Source organism: Falco cherrug, chromosome 11 (genome assembly GCF_023634085.1).
Source record: "Falco cherrug isolate bFalChe1 chromosome 11, bFalChe1.pri, whole genome shotgun sequence".
Taxonomy (NCBI): domain Eukaryota; kingdom Metazoa; phylum Chordata; class Aves; order Falconiformes; family Falconidae; genus Falco; species Falco cherrug.
Window position 1 is genome coordinate 23,886,544 of NC_073707.1, and position 19,522 is coordinate 23,906,065.

At 39.6% G+C, this 19,522-nt stretch overlaps 1 protein-coding gene across 6 annotated transcripts in view; it reads left to right on the top strand.

The window, feature by feature from the left end:
- Positions 1–19,522, top strand: part of MCF2L2 (MCF.2 cell line derived transforming sequence-like 2) — a 181,087-nt gene that overhangs the window by 72,144 nt on the left and 89,421 nt on the right. For all 6 annotated transcript variants that reach the window (XM_055723577.1, XM_005438482.3, XM_055723576.1 and 3 more), the window contains exons 9-15: positions 1,312–1,426; positions 2,599–2,718; positions 3,923–4,114; positions 4,922–5,113; positions 5,500–5,677; positions 15,818–15,921; positions 19,328–19,416. In XM_055723577.1, the coding sequence (XP_055579552.1) occupies positions 1,312–1,426; positions 2,599–2,718; positions 3,923–4,114; positions 4,922–5,113; positions 5,500–5,677; positions 15,818–15,921; positions 19,328–19,416 (990 nt within the window). The remainder of the gene's footprint in view (positions 1–1,311; positions 1,427–2,598; positions 2,719–3,922; positions 4,115–4,921; positions 5,114–5,499; positions 5,678–15,817; positions 15,922–19,327; positions 19,417–19,522) is intronic.

Sequence of the window (19,522 nt, forward strand, 5' to 3'; positions counted from 1 at the left end):
GGATTTTTTGTTGGACCACTAACTACCTGGCTGAAGACTTAGTGTGGGACTTACTTTGCCCATATGCATCCTCCAAACTTCTATGCCTAGTTGGAAAGTGTCATCTGAATTCACGTGAGATGGGAGGGTGTTTGTGCATGCCTGTGGAAACACTGGGAGAGGAACAGATGAAGATGATACTCTGAAACATACTTCACAGCTGCACAGAGGAGAGCAAAAAAACCCTATTCCTTCCTACAATGCTAGTTATTACCATAAAGCTTTTAGTCACCATGTAGAAGTTTCTGCTTTGCCACATGATGCAGTGGAAAGAGAAATGCCATGCTAGTATTTCAGTGTGTCTGCATTCACTGGGAACAAAGCTGCCAAAAGTAAAGCTGAGCTGATATTTTTCACTGAATACTTTAAAATCCTTTAAACAGTCATCCCAAAGGAATTTGCGAATTCATCTTGAATGCAACAACTAGCTTTGATTAAAAAAACCAACATTTTTCAGGGATAGATTAAAAACAGATTTTTTTTTTTAGAGGAATAGGAGGGAGCTACTGATGTTTGCCTCAGTAACTTCATTCCAGCACTCACTGGGCTTGTAGGAGATAAGGCCTTGTCCCCTGCTCTGCCCAAAGAGTGTCCATCTATTGAAATATAGGATATTCAGAGAATACTTCCTTTTAATTTTTTTCCTGTTTAAACTGTTCTACTTTGTAATGTAATTAATAGACTATTGAGAGACTGTGAGGATGACTCAGTAGTCTAGTGTCATTTTACTTAAGATGTATGACACCTTGATGCTATTTTCTTTGCCAATAAATGTTTCATTGTTTACACAAAGTGAAACAATGTCCATGGAAGGCATTATGAGCTTCTAACCTATTGTTTTTAATGGACTGGGAAAAATTATTCAGTCCTTGCCTATTTCTGGTGGGAGAAGAAAATGAAGAAGTTGTAGAGTTCTGCTTTAAACGTTCCTTGAAACAACAATAGCATTATATTAAATCTGCATTAGCCTGGGGTGAACTAGGTGGAACTAGAAGAAGAGCTGGGTGGAAGCTAGGGAGAGATGGCTGCCTTTGGCTGCCAGCACATGGAACAGCTCTGTGCTCCTGTCGTAAGTCAGGAGGCAGGACTGCCTGCCACAGTGGATCAGCTGGCACAGTGGATCCATGCAGCTGTCATTCATCACACTCATGTCATTCTTTTTTTTTTTTTTTCATTCTCTCTTGCTTAAGGGGAAGTTGGTACAGATCCTTCTTACAAAAGAAATGAACTATAGGAAAGTAGTAAGTTATTTTCATTTTAATTTCTTAACAGGTTGTTGGCTCAGTTGGATGAAACAGAAAAGGCTTTTGATCAATTTTGGACCAAGCATCACCTAAAACTAGAACAATGCCTGCAGCTTCGACACTTTGAACATGATTTTAGAGAGGTATTTCATCTGTTCGTTCTGTCTAGCCTTCTCTGGTACAAACAACCCAAAAAGGAGATTGGGAGAGAAGCCCTTCATTATGAAATAGCAAGTGGATATTCAAAAATTAAATTCTTGACAGCTATCAGATATCTTACAACATTTGAATAAGGCACAGTGAGGAAAGTGAGAGCCTGTTATGCCAAAATGTGAAACACCAACTTCTTGATAACATCACACACAAATGAAAAATGATTGATCAAATATCACTTCTGTGATGGTAAATTGCCGATTCCACCAGAGTCATATAATCATAGGATGGTTTAGGTTGGAAGGGACCTTAAAGACCACCTGCTTCCAATGCCCCCGCCATGGGCAGGGACACCTTCCACTAGACCAGGTTGCTCAAAGCCCCATCCAGCCTGGCCCTGAACGCTGCCAGGGATGGGGCACCCACAGCTGCTCTGGGCAAGCTGTGCCAGTGCCTCACCACCCTCATAGTGAAGAATTTCTTCCCTATATCTAATCTAAATCTACCCTCTTTCAGTTTAAGATCGTTACTCCTTGTCCTATTGCTGCAGGCCCTACTAAAAAGTCTGTCCCATCTTTTTTATAAATGCCCCTTAAGTATTGAAAGACTGCTCTAAGGTGTCCCCGGAGCCTTCCCTTCTCCAGGCTGAACAACCCCAACTCTCAGCCTGTCTTCCCAGGAGAGGTGCTCCAGCCCCCTGATCATCTTTGTGGCCTCCTCTGGGCTCGCTCCAACAGGTCCATGTCCTTGTTATGTTGCAGGCCCCAGAGCTGAACACAGTGCTCCAGATCAATGAAACACAGTTCAGAAAGCCCGGCTGTCAGCCCAGAGGCTGGGGTAATACAGGTTCTGGAGTAATATAGACTCTAGAGTTACAGGTCTTCAAAACTGTGTGGGCCTAAATGGTGAGAAGCACTGTAACTCTTTGAAGAATAGTTGATTTGTTGCATTATTCCTTGGGTTTTCAATTTTGGATGTTATTTCTTGGTTTTTCTATTTTGGAATGAGCTGAAAGACTAAATCAGAGGTGTAGACTCTTCTAAAAGATGTAGGCAAATGTTTAGAAGCCATAGTTTTGTTACTGTTTTATAAGTATTTTGTGATGGGTCTTTGGGTGCAGGTTTTTGGTGTGGTTTTTTTAAATTTTTATATTGTTTTTTAGGTAAAACTGGCCTTGGATAATCTCATGGAAGCACAAGCAGCTTTTGCTGACATTGGAGACAGTGTGACTCGAGTGGAGCACCTCCTAAGGGAACAGAAACAATTAGAAGAGAAAGGACAGGTTTGCACTCAATGTAGTATTCTAGCTGCTATAGGCATGATCTTCTAGACACTTCTCTGTCACTGTCCTTACATCATGCTTATTCATGTCTCATGAGTCATTATTTTAAATAGCAAAACTCAGATCCTAATTTCCAGAAACCAGGGTTGTTCAGACTGGTAGTTCCAGTTCGTTACTTGGAAAGCTAGAATCCAGTTCAAAAACTGGTATTTCAGACCAGAAAAGGTTATGTCCATCTTTAGAATCTGAAAAGCTCAGAACACTTCACAGGTTAACTTGGCCAGGTAACTTTTAAGATCATTCTATTCAGACTCGTAGCAGTTTGAGGAATACCTGTGCCTTCCAATAAACACCTTTCTTTTGCAGACATTTGGACTTTGTAATTCCATCAGCTGGTCAGCTGTGATGTACATCAAACTTAAGTGTTATTAGAAAGCATTGAACAATGAGTAAGTTAAATCAGAGGAGGATGCACATGATCAAAGGTTATAGTAACATGTGATGTGGACAATGGAAGGAAAATGCATGATGTACTGATGTGTGCTCTATTCCTGTTGGCCACCTCTCATTTAATTCTATTGTGACTAAGTTTATTAATTGTAGTCAGTCAGTAGGATCTGAAGAGTTTTCCAAAATATATCTTGGAACAAAAATTAACTAAAGCATTATAAACATCACAATTAATGAGTGGAAAAAAAAATAATTTACAGTTTTTCTGATTACTGGGAACTTTGCAGGAAAAAAGACTTGTATAATAAATGTCCCCAGTATGTGGAAAAAAAAGGTGGCATGTGCTCACATAATCACAGTTACCACAGAAAGCTTAAAGATGGAAGAGACCTCTGGAGGCCATCTTGTTCAATGCCTCTGCTCAAGCAAAGAAACCTAGAGCAGGTTGTCCAGGTGGTCTTTTAATATCTTCAAGGAGGGAGACTCCACATCTCTGGGCAACCTGTTCCAGTGCTCGGTCACCCTCACAGTAAAAAGGTGCTTCCTGATGTTGGGATGGAGCCTCTTGTGTTTCAGTATACTCACTGACAACTAAGTTGGTCTTTGGTATAAATATAAAGTAAGACATATCAGATAAATTAATATCCCAAACCTTCACCTGCAGGCTACAGCCGGGATTACAGAGGCGGATTAGTTTTATTACACATGTCATTTTAAGATCTAGCTTTGGATTTCTTTCTCATTAATTTCACAGGAACCTTTGGAGAAGGCCCAGTCTCTAGCTCTCCATGGAGAACAGCTCATCCAAAACAACCATTATGCAGTTGACTCCATTAGACCAAAGTGTGTTGAACTCAGGCGTATTTGTGATGACTTTACCAATGAGACCAAGAAAAAGTGTGATATTTTGGGAAAGTCTCTTGAGCTTCATAAGCAGTTAGATAAGGTGAGTGAACCTTCTTGGGTAACAGCCCAGGTGAGGTTCTACTGAAAATGAAAGTTTTTATATGCTCAGGTAATTTGGATGAAGAGAAAAAGTTGGGGTTTTTTTTCCCTCCATTTAATTCAGAAACTGTTACTATAAAAATGGGAGCAGTAGCTTCCCATAATTATGGTCTTTAAATGATGAAAAGTAGAAGATAAAACTAAGGAAAAAAATTGAAATAGGCCTAAATTTGAAAGGGGAATCAAATGTATTACAGTGCTTAAAAATTACTGTTTTCCCTTTCAGTTTAACAGTTTTCACTTTCTTATCTAGCTAGAATAGCAAGCTAAGTGCTTCGGGAATGTCTGCATGCTATTACAGCTACATCTGAAACAGGAATTACTGAAAATTTACGGTAAAACCTGCTTTGGAGTATTTTTAACTAAGTTTTATAGGCCTAAGAAGTTTCGGGGAGTTTTGATATGCTTCAAATACTTGTTTCGGGTTTTGGATAATTGGGTGACTGAACACTGAAATGAAGGTAGTACAGCTGACAGATTCGATTTGCAGCAACCATAGTAACACTTCTGTTTGCTCAGAATATTTTTACTTTACATATTACTGGACCATCTAGCCCATGACAACTGAACTTAACTTGCTATTGGTTCTGTGTATCTAGGTGGGGTGACTTATGGCCAGGAACTGTTGGGTGCTATGAAGTCCTTTAGGGCCACGTTAGGCCAAATGCATATTTCGTGGAGTAAAAGCAACACCTCACAACATGGACTGTCAGTGATGAAGTCTTTCTGGCCCCGTTTTTCTCTAAAGGCAAGCCAATGGTGTGAAGCTGGGATCTACCTCTTAGCTTCCCAAGCTGTGGACAAGTGCCAGTCACAAGAGGGAGCTGAAACTGCACTCGTTGAAATTGAGAAGTTCCTGGTAACGGCTAAGGAACATCAGCTCTCTAACCCGAAGGAGTTCTACAATCAGTTTGACATGATCCTCACCCCTGAAATAAAGGTAAAACCCGTCAGATATGCGTGCACTGATTTAAAATTTCAAAATTACCAACTGCCTTGTACATGAGAGCATACTTGGCTATATATTTGAGTCTGCACAAATATGCCAGTTTCCCTACACCAAAAGGGCATAGAGGTGAACGCTTAGGGCAATAAGTTTTATTCAGATGGGTAGTCATGGGACATGTGATTTTTCTTCATAGTGCTATAAAGACTGCGTGACCTACTCAGTGAAACAAATCTGTGTGAGTGCATGGGCTGGGTTGCAGTAAACTGCAGCACATTATGATCTTCAGGTCTAGTCTGAATCTGAGTAACAGAAGTTCTTTCTTAACTTGCTTAGTTCAGCACTGACAACCATCTGTTGTTTGCCTTTTCTTTACCTAGGCCAATGCCCAAAGAATTCTACAAAAACTAGAAGATGTACAAGAAATGTTTGACAAGAGGCAAGTAAGTCTAAAGAAGCTGGCAGCCAAACAGACCCGGCCAGTACAACCTGTTGCCCCGCATCCTGAATCTTCCCCAAAGCGAGCATCACCAAAGATTACCAGACCAGCAGGAGTAGGTAGGCCATGCACACCTGCTTTCAGATACGCACCAATGTTTTGTTCACATAGTCATGTTTAAATTTTGTTGCCACCATGAAGACTTGATGTTCAGTGTCAGCCTTGCAGGCCTAGCTGTTAAAAACAAATGTGAAATATCTGTCACTGCAAACATACAAACAAGGATGAATAAAAAAAAAATTCTGGCTTCTCTTCCTGGGCCTAATCTACAGGGTACATTTTTACACTGTTTTTCAGTATGTCTTATAGTGCAAACTCTTGAAAACCCTAAACAAAAAGCATGAGAACCTCTTTTACATTGCATGTACTCTAGTGTGAATATTTGGCTTTAAAGGGTCACAATCCCTCGAGTTTTAGTCAGATACTTGCAAAGGTTAAGGGTTCGTGAGCAACACTGACTTGTTTGTGCAAATTTTTGTTTTTCCCTCTACATAACTGTTTATTCACTTTCTAGTATTGTCCTCTACTAACTATAAAAGTTGAACATTGCTTGAGTTCAGAATTTATTGGAAGTTTCTTACTTGAGATGAGGATGTGCCTTTAATCAAGATAGCTATTTTCTGCAGAAAGAACATGGATGAAGCCAATTTGAAACAGTGCATCCTGGAGACCAGCTACCCTGTACTTGGTGGTGGGAAGGGGTTGTCCATTTTCAGTAGAGATGCTTATAAGAAACTAAAAAATGGAACCTTAGGGCTTTTTAAAAGGGGAATCTTTAGCAAAGAGCCTTGAAAAAACTAATTTGCATGAAGAACATGCAATAAACTTTGCTTTCTCAACAGGAAGATTAGGATGGCCAGTAGCCTGATCACTTTGCTTTCTAGGCATGTTATCACAAGGTCACACAAATGTCCCTGTCATTCTTCTCTGCTCCCCAGCACTCATCTTTCCTTGTCAAGGGAAATCATTGTCATCAGTTACCTGCCAGTCTGACATCTGTACTTTTTTTTCCCCCAAAACCATGCTAGTTGTGTTCTTAACATTGAGTTGCTACCTCAAGTTTCAGCTTCACTACTGGCTTAAGGCAAGCAGGGACCACAATGCCTTTGAAGGGGTCCTGCTCTGCCGCCCACACGTCCTCCAGCCATGTGTTCCCCTCTTGCACTGTTGTTGGCAGTCAGTTAGCTGTATAAGTTGTGATTTACCTTGAAAACTCAACGATCAGACTGCAAAAATGTGGTAGTTGGTTTTCCATTGCATGAGTTACAAAAACGCAGGGACCTCTCAAGATCACATTGCCCAACCATCTGCCCAAAGCAGCACTAACTTTGAAGTTGATCAGATTGTTCACTGTGTGGCCACTAGTGCTGAAGCAGAAGTTGCAGAAAAAACAGGGTTATGGGGTCAGTAGGTCAGAGCCGGTTAGTCGCTGCTAGTGGTAGTACAGTTTTAGAATAGTTTTCAGCTATCATGTAACTGCATCTTCAGGCTAAAAGCTAGTCTTGCATTTCTGTTTATGCATGCGGTCACTGCTTGTGTTTCTCAAACTTTCTTGTCACTTTAGAGCGCTTGCAGATTTTTTAAATTAAACTTTTGGCACAAACAGAATCTTAAAGAATAGTCGCTAGGACATAAATGACAATGCTTGTTCATACTGCCAATCCCATACTATCAGCTCTTTCACAGAAAATCGTGAGATGCTTCCTTGCTCTGACCCTTGCATTGCAGTTTCCTGTTATACAAACAATACAGGATAACTGTGACAAGGATTAGATAGCCTCTGATGTCCTGTTGCATGTTAATAGGTAGATGAAATTTATTTTAAAATGTTACTCCATTTGTTCTCTGAGGAGATGCAAAGTGCAACCCAGTCTTGTTCAGACATTGGTAAGTAGACTGTAACATCTCATTCAGATTTTTTGTGCCAGAAGGTGATTGACCTAGAGTACCTCGGTACAAAAACAGAAGTCCCTGACTGTCTACAGCTTATCCTGGGGCTCAGAAAGTTACTTTAACTGCTGTAAACAATACATGGATCTTTACATATACTGTGTAATGGCATCCTTTGTGTATTATCCAATTGTCTGCTACAAAGAGTTATACTTAAATTTTTCTGAGCGTCCTTCCCCTCAGAATGCCAAAGTACTTGGCAAGTACTGGTGTTTAAACCCCTGTTTTTTTTCAGAAAGAAAACTGAAGATAAACTGATAAACACAGATAAACTGATTCATCAAGGGGTTTCACAGTCTGAGTCTGAAATGTGGCTGAGAATAGAAACAGGGACAGTGAGTCCTATTCCAAGCCTTGAAAATGAGGCTGTGAAATTCTGCTCTTCTTGAAGCTACCCTCATTTGGACTTTCCTCTGTGTCCTTTCTTCACACGTTTACAGGATCAATGCAATATCAGCGGGTCTTTTTAGAAGAATTGAGTACCATCTTAGAAAAATGAGAGAGGCTAAGAGCACCTTCTTGAAACGTATTGTAACTCATTGTTATTTGTTACCAGGACGTACCTGAATATTTCGAACAGCTTGCAAAACAGAATACAGCTACGGGAAAATACCATGTTCCTAGTCTGTGTAAATACAAAAGCAAGCAAAGGCAATACAATATGGTAAACAGACATAGAAGACCAGAAAGGAAGGCTTTTGTCCCCAGGCAGCAGATGTAACAATACCATGGCAGCCTTGCAATGGTTGTCTGTGAAAGGAAAAAAGTTACGTTTGTTCCAGAATAGATTTTGTTTTGTTTTGTTTTTACTTGCTGACTATCTGCTCCCCTAAAAAGGACTGGTAGGGAAAATTCAATCCAATTCAGGGTGCTAATGGAAAAATCTTAACAGATGTGAAGGCTCAGGCATGAAATACTCCATTATTATAGCTGTGCCACTCTTCACTTTACACGGACATAATCATTAGTGCATACAGGCAGAGCTGATACCATGTATGAGAGAAAGGGCAGAATTCTATCAGGGAAACAACTGTGACAGTTTCTTATGTCTATGTCCTTATGGTGTTTGATCACTCTTGGAATAGTCTTAGCTTAGTAAAGATCCAGAAAGGCAGCTCAGAGCTGCACTGTAAACTCTCCCTCACCCAATGCTTTTCTGTGGGTTGGAAATTCTGAAGCAAAATTTTAATGTCATCCCATTTGTGCTTGAACCTTTCAGTTTCACAAAAGAGCTTGTAAATTTTGCAGGGACAGGCCTGTTCAACGTTGAAAAACTGCTACTGGAATTATCGTGATGCTCAAAAGTCTATGGCAGCTGGACCTGGTGTGCATTTTAGCTGTGGGAATCTGCTTAAATGTTACTCACAGATCAACCCAGAAAAGGCAGAAAACTGCTGACCCTTTTGTAATAAATGCCTTGAAAATATTAGTAGTATATACGACACCTTATTTTAAGGAGAACTCTCTTTAGTCCCAATAGAAGCTGCTTGAATATTGCTAAGGGCTAAAATTGTCCCTGCATCTGTTGGGAGGAAAGAAGTGACACTTGATGGAGAAATTCCTTTGCTCTACTTCACTTTTGAGGGTATCATTTTTTGTGATTTGACTACGTATTTCTGGTCTGTATTTCTGTACAAAACTCCTTAGCTGAAGTGAATTGGCATAGCTCCACAAAATCAAGTCCTGCAGGCTAGCATTGCCCACAGGCTGTCAGGCAGAGTGGGATAAGCCACAGAACTGTAAAAGATAATACGAGCTATTCGGGATGGATGACTGTAACTAACAGTTCTCTATTTTGATTGTAATTCTCCCAAACTCCAAATCTTTGAAATGAAGCTTTCCCAAAGGCTATCTTCTTCAGCCTGATGTTTTCTTGGAAAACTTCAGTAAAAAATTATTTTGGCCATCTCAGTGAACAAGGCTAGGAAAATTGTCTAGCTTTAGTTACCTTTGTGGCAAGAACTGGAACATGACAATACAAAATAGTTTTGTCCTTTCCTAAAGTGTCCAGATTTGGCAGAATTATAAGCACTTGGGGGACAAAAAAAAATATCTCAGTTCAAACATACTAATTAGGTATGAACTTGCTACACTCTGGCTTCTATAGTCTTACTTCCTTTGTTGTCAGCAAAAATCTTTGGAACCCAGAGACAAAATATGTTTCCTATCCCCTGCACCACTTGTTTCCTTACAGTATGATCTTGCAGCATCTTAAGTAAGGCCTGCTTAATGCAAGGCTGTCACAGTCTCCCTTTCTACTCTTGTCTTTGCCCACACAGCAGCGCATTTCTGACTGTGCTTTCCCCCAGTACTTCTGGTTACCTAGCCAGGGGAAACAAAGGAGGGAACTGAAAACTGTCACTGAGGTGGTGGGGTTGTTCTGTTTTGGCTAGTTCAGCTCCTCATTGTCTAGTTCCCTGAACTGCAGTGCTGACAAAAAAAGAAGGGAAAAGTATATGGCCAAAGGTTGGGAGGACAGGGAGAAGTGTACCAGACCCAGGTCAGATGGGTTTCAGCTGTTGTGGAGTCAGCCCTGAAACTGTGACTACTTACTGCTGCTTTTACTCGTGATGACATGGGAAATAGAAGCTGGTGCTGTAGGTGTAAAGGTCTCAACCCTGTTAAAAACACACGTGGGTGTTAACGTGATTCAACTTACTAAAAACAACCCCCTCAAAATTGCACTAACTTGTGCAACTACATAAAGAAATCTACACTGGAAAAAGCAGTAAAAGACTGAAATCAGAATTACTGGGCAGGGCAAGTATCCTCGAACAGTTAGTGGCATGTAATACTCACTAACCTGAAAATTCAGTTCTAAAAATGTCAGGTTGGTCTCCCAGAGTAGTGTATTCTCTTGATCTTTATCTATGGAACTCAGATGTCAGTGTGGTTGATAACAGCCTGTTACCTCTGAGAAGTGTTGTGAAAACAGCTCAGTAAGTATTTATGAAGCACTTGAATTGTAAAAATGATTATTAGAAAAAAAAAGACAATTATTTTCAGAGCAGGGACTGAAATACCATACGGATAGTAAGGCTCTGGGCCCCCACTGAGAAATACAGATAAATCAAAATAGTGAATAGCTGCTCATGAATTGTTTCTGATTCCATGCACTGCATGAAACAAGGATTCTTAGAGGGGGGTGGGCCAAGATACCTTAGCTGCAAACGGGCAAAATTAGGGTTGCACATGCAGCTTTGCTTCTGGCATCTCCTGTCTTCTAAATGCTGTAAAATATTCACCTAGGGATTTCTTTGTGTGCAACATAAATGTGAAGTACAGGAGCAGAGATGTCAAAGTTTCTGTGAGCTCATTAAGCAAATAACATGTTTAACAGCACATTGCACATAAAAAATCCATGACTCACCCTACAAACATCTCATAAGGCCAGCTTGGATCATCAAATTCATATGGGGAACACAGCTAGAGCCTTTTCAGTTCCTTAAATAACAAAATTTAAACTGGTTCAATCTCAGTTAAATATGTACTACTGCTCATTGGATCTATTCCAGCATTCCTCACAGTCACTAGTGCATAACGCTCACTAACTAATAACATCTGGATAGAGGATAAAAGAATGTCTTGCAAGAGCCTGGGGATGTGTGCAGGAGAAGTGAGGCTGCAGAGATTAGCTGACTCAGAAAAGATGGTGCATATGATTTTCATTAATGGTTTGGGGAAACCACCAATTTCTATAGTTCAAGATATTTCTATATATGAAGTAGAGAAAAGGAGAAGATGCTTTCAATTGTGCAGCTGTAGGGCTGCTATCACGCTTGGGCTACTCTTGAGGAAACCAAGTAGTCTGTCTCCTTGTAGAACAATACTCCATGTACAGGGGCCTTGCTGTATGCTTCTTATATGGGTAGATTTTTAGGGGGCTTGATAGCAATTTTGCTAGAGCAAAGAAGTATAGATTACATTGCTAAGAATGGAAAAGACTTTCTGTATTAAGCCATTAAATGATAAACCCTTAGGTGCTCTGGTGTTTCTTTAGCTGCCTAAGCATGCTGTTTTGTCATCACCAGCATTCAAAACAACTATTAAGGCATTATCTTCAAACTCATGTTCCTGTGGTACAGCATGAACTGCAAGCCCCGATAAACAGTTTAGCAGACTAGTTGCTTCCACACCTGTTCTTGACAAAGGACTTTGTTTCTGCTTTAGGTGATTTGTGAGAATGCACAAACTCCTCTGCAGAAAACAAATGGGGAAGCATGTGGCTGGGAAATTCACACAAGACCTGAATGTAAAGCATGGTATTTAAATCTGAGGGGGGCTTTGAATGTCTTACAAGTGTTGGGGGTGTGTCATAACCCTTGACTCTACCGAGTCTGTGTCTCTTGCTGGTCAACAAGTTACATGTACTCTAGCAGGAGCAAACTTGAGGCCAATGCCCAGATGGACTAATTCAGCTGTCTCTGAGCACGCGGGAGCTGTGTACTGTTCTGTTTGCGCCTCGCTGTGTGATGCAGCCCCCGCCGTGAGAGACAAACACCTGAGAGATGGTGCCTGTACCCTGCCATGCAAGAGCAGGGTGGGGAACTGGGTGAAACCACATCCTTTCCTCACAAGCAGCACAGCAAGTTGTCCTCACTGAATTTGTTTCAGTCTTGGAGTGGCGGGGAGACTGCAAAGCAACATTGAGCACATGAGTTTATCTCCTTTCCTAGAAACTTCAGAGATAGTACAGCCCACATTACCATTTGTTGTAGGCTAGTAGTAAAACAGTAATTCCATATTTATCGTGCAACTTGTTCATAGAAAAACTAGTGAGAAGTACTAAAGCCCCATATGAAAAGGACAGGGGTGCTCCAGGTGAATGCAAGTGATAGACCCAAACCCTGCTCTACGGTAAATATCCTTGCAATAAACAGTTTACCTTTGCATACAATGCCTTTTAACATTTGTTTTAAAAGCAGCATTGAGCAATTTAAAATATTGAGTTCAAAATGAAATCTTCATTACTCATTATCCAGAGGAGTGCTGTGAAACAATAGGATGAAAACAACCTTGATACCCTGTAGACCTTAGATTGTTTATAGATATAGTTTTCCTTTGTGTTCCTGTACTTTGTTCTTTCAGTAGGCAGTTGAACACTGTAACTTTCAGCTTCCTCAGCAGTACAGTACAGTGATGACCTTGAAACGGCCAACTGTACAGAATTTTATAAGGGAGTTTCCCTTATAAAATCCTTTCAGTTCCATAGTAATTAGTGCAATAATTATTGGCAGGTATTTGAGCTGTTTCTTTCTATATTGCTCCAGAAACTACTTGAGTGTAGTGACACGCAGCAGTCTCTGAATATGGGCCAGTCTATAACTGAAAAATACTCTGGAGCATAACTGAAAACAGATTGCTTCCTGTTTTCAATTCATTTCTGGGTCAAATTTGAAGGGGAAAATTTGCTGTATCAATCTGAACCAAATTCATCTCTGAAATATAAGCAGTTGGAGTTGATTGTTTTCTTATCTTCTCCCTGCTTCTTTCCTGAAATATGTTATACCGATGACGCTAATAAACTAAGCTAATAAAGTGACCCGAGTAATCTGCTGCTGGATCAAAGAGGATCTGCTCTTGGGCTTTTTGTGAATGTCATCTTTCACTTACACTGTCCAGTGTTCTTTTTCCTGGATCACCTACATCTGTCTCAAGTTTGTAAGTTGTGATCCAAACATCAGTCATAACAGATTACCACGTTTTCTGCTGACTGCTTTCATCCAGGATCAGTATCAACCATCCCTTCAAGCTAAAGTTTTCTTATTAATAAACAGGTCAAACAGCTTGGTATTACTGACTGCTGTTCTAAGCAAAAGTTCTTAAGTTTCCTAAAATTACTTTCTTTGCTTCTATTCCTTTTAATAATACATCCAGTATATATAAAACTTGGGAATTGACTTTGTAGAGCAATGAACTCTGATTTAGATAGGGTAACTGGTATTCAGGAGTGTTTAAGTGTGTGGGGAAAAGCATGAAAAGTCTCAGTTTTCTATAACTGAATCAGGATTTTTGTGATCAAGTCCTGTATCTATTTTAATGCTGATTTTTCGAGGTATAAATAGGATATAGTTGGGAGAAGCTCCAGAAGAGACTGTTGTTCAGTGTGACAGGTATGATTGCAGCCTGTGTCTTGCCAAGATGATGCTAGATGAGCATTTAAGGCTAAATAAAATCTTCTGGATGCATTAGTATGGAAAAAAGTGAATTTACTGATGATTGTAACCACTTTACTCAGGGATTCACAGGGAAAATCAGAAAAGGGCCTGTTTGAAAATTTATCAAATAGTTGATGAAGGTTGGTATTCTGGTTTTGCCAATGGTAGAAATCATCCTCCCTGCAGATTAGAAAGGTATGAAGAACTTTGACAATAAGGTCAAATAGCTTTTATTTGCTCTATCTTGCTTTTTTTCCCCTCCCTTAGTTTCAGAATGTCAATACACCACTTTTTAGGTGAAATAACAATATTTTTGAGACAACAGTTACTACTTCATGGAAAGCTTTCTTGGGGATGGGGAAAAAGGCATCTGTTGAAAGCAGTGCTCAATCAAAACCATCCCCCTGCTGTATATTCTGAAGAGAGTGATGGAAGAACCAGAGTTGACATTTTGCATTTCTACTCAGTCCTGGGAACTGTAAGAATCTTCTACTGGTCAATTATAGCTGTTGGTGGCTGCCAGACTTTGCTGTTCTTTAGAAGAAACTTTCTAATATGGAGTCATTGTGAGGAAGTAATAGGCATGACATGGACATTACCAAGTCTTCACGTCATTCAGCATGGGATAAACCCAGGAAGATTCAGGAAAGAGTTAGAGAGAAGCTGCTTTAATTAATTCTCTTCCCAGCTGCACAATAAAACACACAGGATAGAAGAAATGTCAGCTTCAGTTGTTCTGTCTATGAAACTGATTTTCTTAACTGCATATAATTTGGGGTATTTTGATGCTTTTTCTTTTTTTTGCCTTTACGTTAAAAGAATAATTTAATGACAAAGGCAGTTGAAAATTTGTTAAATGTGTTTCTTTTTTAAAAGTGTTGAGTCCTCTCCTACATGAATCTTTTGCTACTGTGGCTGCCTCATTCAAAGATGTCTGCATCTTTTTTATTGTATCCCTCAGCTTCTCCCAGAGAAGAAGAAAAAGTTATTGGTGACCACCAAGACTGTAAACTCCTCAAAACATTAAACTTGGTGAAACCATCTTAAACAATGTTACCAGATGCATTTGAAAACACCAGCTTTTATTTTTGAAAAAGTTCTTGTTCTGTGAGAAAGTTTTCCCAGAATAAAACTAAAAAGGACTTAATCTCAGAATTACAACAATTTTGTTCTTTGTTGCCTGACCCGGATTCTTTCATTATTTCATCTGGTATTCATATTTGTTTTTATCATGACATGCATGGTTGCCTGTATCAATTCAGCAACTAAGAACACGGAGAGCACTGTTTGCCTCATACTCACATAACATGCACTGTGAACTCAGGATCAGTTTAAAATAAAGATACAAACTGTAACAGAGATTATTTTTCTACTGAAGCCAAATGCATTCCACTCAAGCCAGATGTATGATTCCCCTTCTCATAATTCATTCTAAACCTTTTCTCTGGGCAGCAGTCTCATGAGAAGCAGTTATGTTATTAGGGATAATTTTCTCTGACAACTCACTGTCAACTGGTTTACAGAGCCTGTAAGGCCCAACAAACCTGACAAGACAGAGCATATTCTAAAATAATCTCCCTGGATTCACTGTCATTACATACATGGTCACAGTTACCTGTTGAACACCTGTATGATTACTCTTTTGAGACTTGTTCACATGATGAAACCTTATAGGGCACAATTCCTTATGATCTGACATTAGCAAACTGTTACCAGAACCAAACTTTCTTCTCTTTGGGAGCTCACACAAGCAATACCACCTGAGCTGAAAAACCATGCAAATGAAAATTACCCAATTGTTGATACAGCTGGCTACGTTTGCCTGTGCTACGCTAAAGATGGTTGGCAGGAAGGAAGCCAAACCGACGCAGTCATTACGGTGTGGGCTGTAGGTGTCAATTCAAGACACAGCAGAGCACGGAAGAACATAGCCCATCCCTTGTGCCAGCTGGTCCTTCACCTCTGCAGCCACAACCCAGGTCTCCGTTACCACTGATGTGACAGGATGTTTGCTCATTGCTTTTATTACAAAGTAGGATTTCAACTTTTAGCACGCATTTTCTAATGTTACTTTCTTTTTGACTCCTTCAGCTACCAACAGGAGGTCCACAGAAATTTCCTGCCCTCCTAAGACCATTTCTGAAGTAGAGTTATCAAAAAAGAAAAACATTAAGAAGAGTAAAGGTGGAATTAAGGTAGGTGTATCTGTGTTTGGGGGACATCCCATATTGTGAAAGAACTCAAAACAATATAAATAAAAGATTTACATATTTATACTTAGAATTAAAGAACTGAACATTTAGAAGAATTCTCTGGGGTTTTTTACACTTCATGTTGCAGTTTGAAAGTTACTCTGATGAGTGTTAAAGATTTATGCTCAAGTACATAGAAAAAACAAGTTATACTGCAGCAGAAATCACTTTCAAAGGATGAAAGAGGAAATGTGGAGTTAATGTCCAACAATAATACATTCAAGTGCATCCAAAGTCCTTCCTTATAGCATATGAACTATTCTGTTTCTAAAACTAGAATCTTATTCTAGCTCCTCTGAAGTTACGTGTTATGTTCCAGGTTTCACCAAGTTATGTATTTTCCCTGATTTCTAAGGGTAACATGCAAAGGAGGGAATACTAGACGCTTAATACTTCAAAACTGGCCAACCAAAAAACCTGTAGAAAAATTCCACTGTTGCTTGTTGCTGCATGGGCAAGTAAGGTTCAGGGAAATGTATTTTGCTTTTGTGTCTCTATGATATTTGTAGCATTGCTGTTTCTGCAGCAAGATTCTGTTCAGGACTCCTTGGACATCCTTATCCTTTCCTCCCTGTTCCCAAGCCTGACAGCATTTAAGAGCCCTGCCATTACAGCAGAGTCTTGTTTGTTTAAGCTGTAGAAACTGACTGAGATGATAAGCTATCAAGACAGGCATTTGGCCCTCCTTCGGTATTTTAAGACTGGAATCAGAAGGATCCAGAAACTTCATTCATCTGCAATTCTTGTAACTACAATGAACTGCAGCTGCATCCTGCAACTTTTAATTTCCCCGAGCTAGCTGAAATAGCCACTTTCAGAGACCAAACTTATTTTTTTTCCTGTCAAATTCAAGTAATGCCTCATCTGTTTGAGTTTAGACCACACAAATACACCTGTAAGGGACAGGAGTACCACTCAAGTTGTGTTCTGAATGGTCTGTGGACAAGTATTATGTAACTTTGCTAACATCCTTTCAGTTAGAAGTTTACAAAAAAAAAGACTGAAGTCAAATCATACGCAGTGCTGTTCACTCACAACCTTTTAAATAGTAACAGCCCTTTGCTGTAATTTTCTTGCATCTTCCCTGCATTATGATTCATGTTATTAGCTCGTTAGGGCAGCATGTATCACTAGAATGAGAAAAAAAAAAGTGCAATTTAAGGTATGCTTCAAGAAACAAAAAATTGAGAGGGTCCTGAATGTGTTCAGGGAAATAATACAACTAATATTCAAAAAGAATAGCAAAACAAGTTGAGTAGTAGGGGAAAGAGGTATGATCTTGATTTAGCTGCCTCATTGAAGTGTGATAAAACCAACAAGTAGCCTTCTTCACATTTCAGCAGTCTGGGGTCAGATGAGGGAGAAAGGAATAAGCTTTGTCAGTACGTCTCTGGGGAAATGAAATACCCCAACCTAAAACAGGTTATATACCTGGTAAAGACGATGACGCACTAGCCCCTGCACTTGTTAATTTTTTCATAGTTCCTTAGTTATTTTACAAAGGATTTTTAAAGGTAAGCTCTACATAAAGAACACATCCAATAGCAGAGATCACCTTTTATGATTAAAGTTCTCTGGGTGTTTTCCCGTTTAGTCCACTATTATTGAAGGTATTCTTAAAATAAGCATTTTAGACTTCCTGATTTTTAGTAAGTAATTCACAGAACAAACCTCATACATTAGCGCTTCTTACACCAGTAACAGCCACTCCCAGTTCTGAAATTCACTCCCAGTTCTGAAAAATTAAGCATTAGTGGAAATAAGTTAGCACCCTCACTGTGCAACAGCATCAATTAGTGGATGTGCTGCTTTGCCCCAGTTATCCAAAAAATGGCTTAATCCTGTTAGTGCAGAAATTCTACACAGATTAGAACTAGTTGTTTTGGGGTTTTGTTAAGTTTGTTTTCTGGGTGGTATGGGTATTGTTAGGGGCAAGAAGGGGAGGAATAGTGTTATCCTAAGGTAGAAAAAGCTTGAAATGTATCAAGTGTCTACCTGGCACAATTGTGCTATTTACCTTTTGATATAATGCAAGCTACTTCAACCCGGCTCTTCTGTTATCCACACCCTGACTTGCTTGTACATTTGACCTTTATTTCCCTGAAGCTGAAAAGCAAAAATTATATTCAGCCCATTTCCCAAAATGGCTAAAACAGCCAACGAGTTCAGCAATAAGCACAGAATAAAATCTAGTTATCAGCAGGAACATACAGCTGGTCTCACCTTTGAACTCACAGAAAGTAACTTTGGAATTAGTCTTATTTGCACCAATAATGCAGGTAATCAGTTGCATTCCTTCCACAATTAAGTGCATACAACATGATACAGGCTTTATAAAAACATCCATTAATGCACTTTTAAATCTACTTTCTAAGACTACAGTGCAAGGTATTACCCCCTCTCCTTCCCTTTCCATTGTTGCTATAAAATTTGTTTGTATTTTATTTGTTCTGGCAATATTTCAGGTGAGGATAGCTTATTAATGAGCCCATCATTGTCACCAACCAGCTAAGTAACTTAGTTACACAGAATGTAAGGCAGGCCACTGCTTGCTTTTTTCCCCACAATCAGCCCTTAAAAATGAAAGTGCTCAGGAACTTAAAAGACTCTGCTGGAGTTTAGATATTGGATTAACTGCAAACTCAACAGCTGAGTTGTTTTACTGAGTTTGAAGAGTTTGCCTTTGAGTAAGCCCCAAGTAGTGTTTCAAAGCTGCAGGGAAAAAAAACAAAAGAGGAAAAGCCTGTGTAAAACGTGCCTGGCGCACACTTGAAGTGATCTGACTCTGCAAGACAGGACAAGGAAGTAGGTTAATGTTTATCAAAATATTACGTAAAAAACTCCAGTCCATTTCAACCTGGGAACAGCCCTTGCACATGTATGCTGTGCGCTGTGTTTGAGGGGATATACTTACCCAACACTGCTACTAGCGCAAAGATACTTGTCAGAGGCACAAGATGGATTCCCTTAGACTTCTCCATACAGCACCATACAAAGAACTCTGAAAACGTGAAGGCAGGAAACAAAAAACCCCCAGTATTTCAGACTCTAACAGGCTGCTATGCCTATAATGATCTGCGTAAGGGGATAACCCTCCTTCCACGGTGGAAAAACAAAGACTTTGTCTGGATTCAAGAATGCCTCCCATGCCAATGTTGAACAAGGAAGCAGAAAAAGGGAGAGGAGGTATTCTTAATTTACAAGCTGCATATACAGAATTCAATTAACTTGTCCAGTGTCTTACTAGACTAGGCAGGATCCATTTTTTATTCTTTTAAAGAGTCGATGTTTTCTAATAAAAAGATCAGCAACTGAGTATTTTGACTTCTAATGTGTCCTTTTTATTCAGATTGAAGTGATGCATGAAGCTAGTCAAGGAGGATCTAGCAGAGTCCTGGTGATGAGTGAAAGTGATGAGAACTTGTCAACAAGGAGGAGGTAAGGCTGCATACATGAGCCAGTATCATTGTTTTGTTCTTAGAATTAAGATAACTGCGTTTATAGTACATTCACTACAACTATGGTGAAGGTTCACTAAGATTAA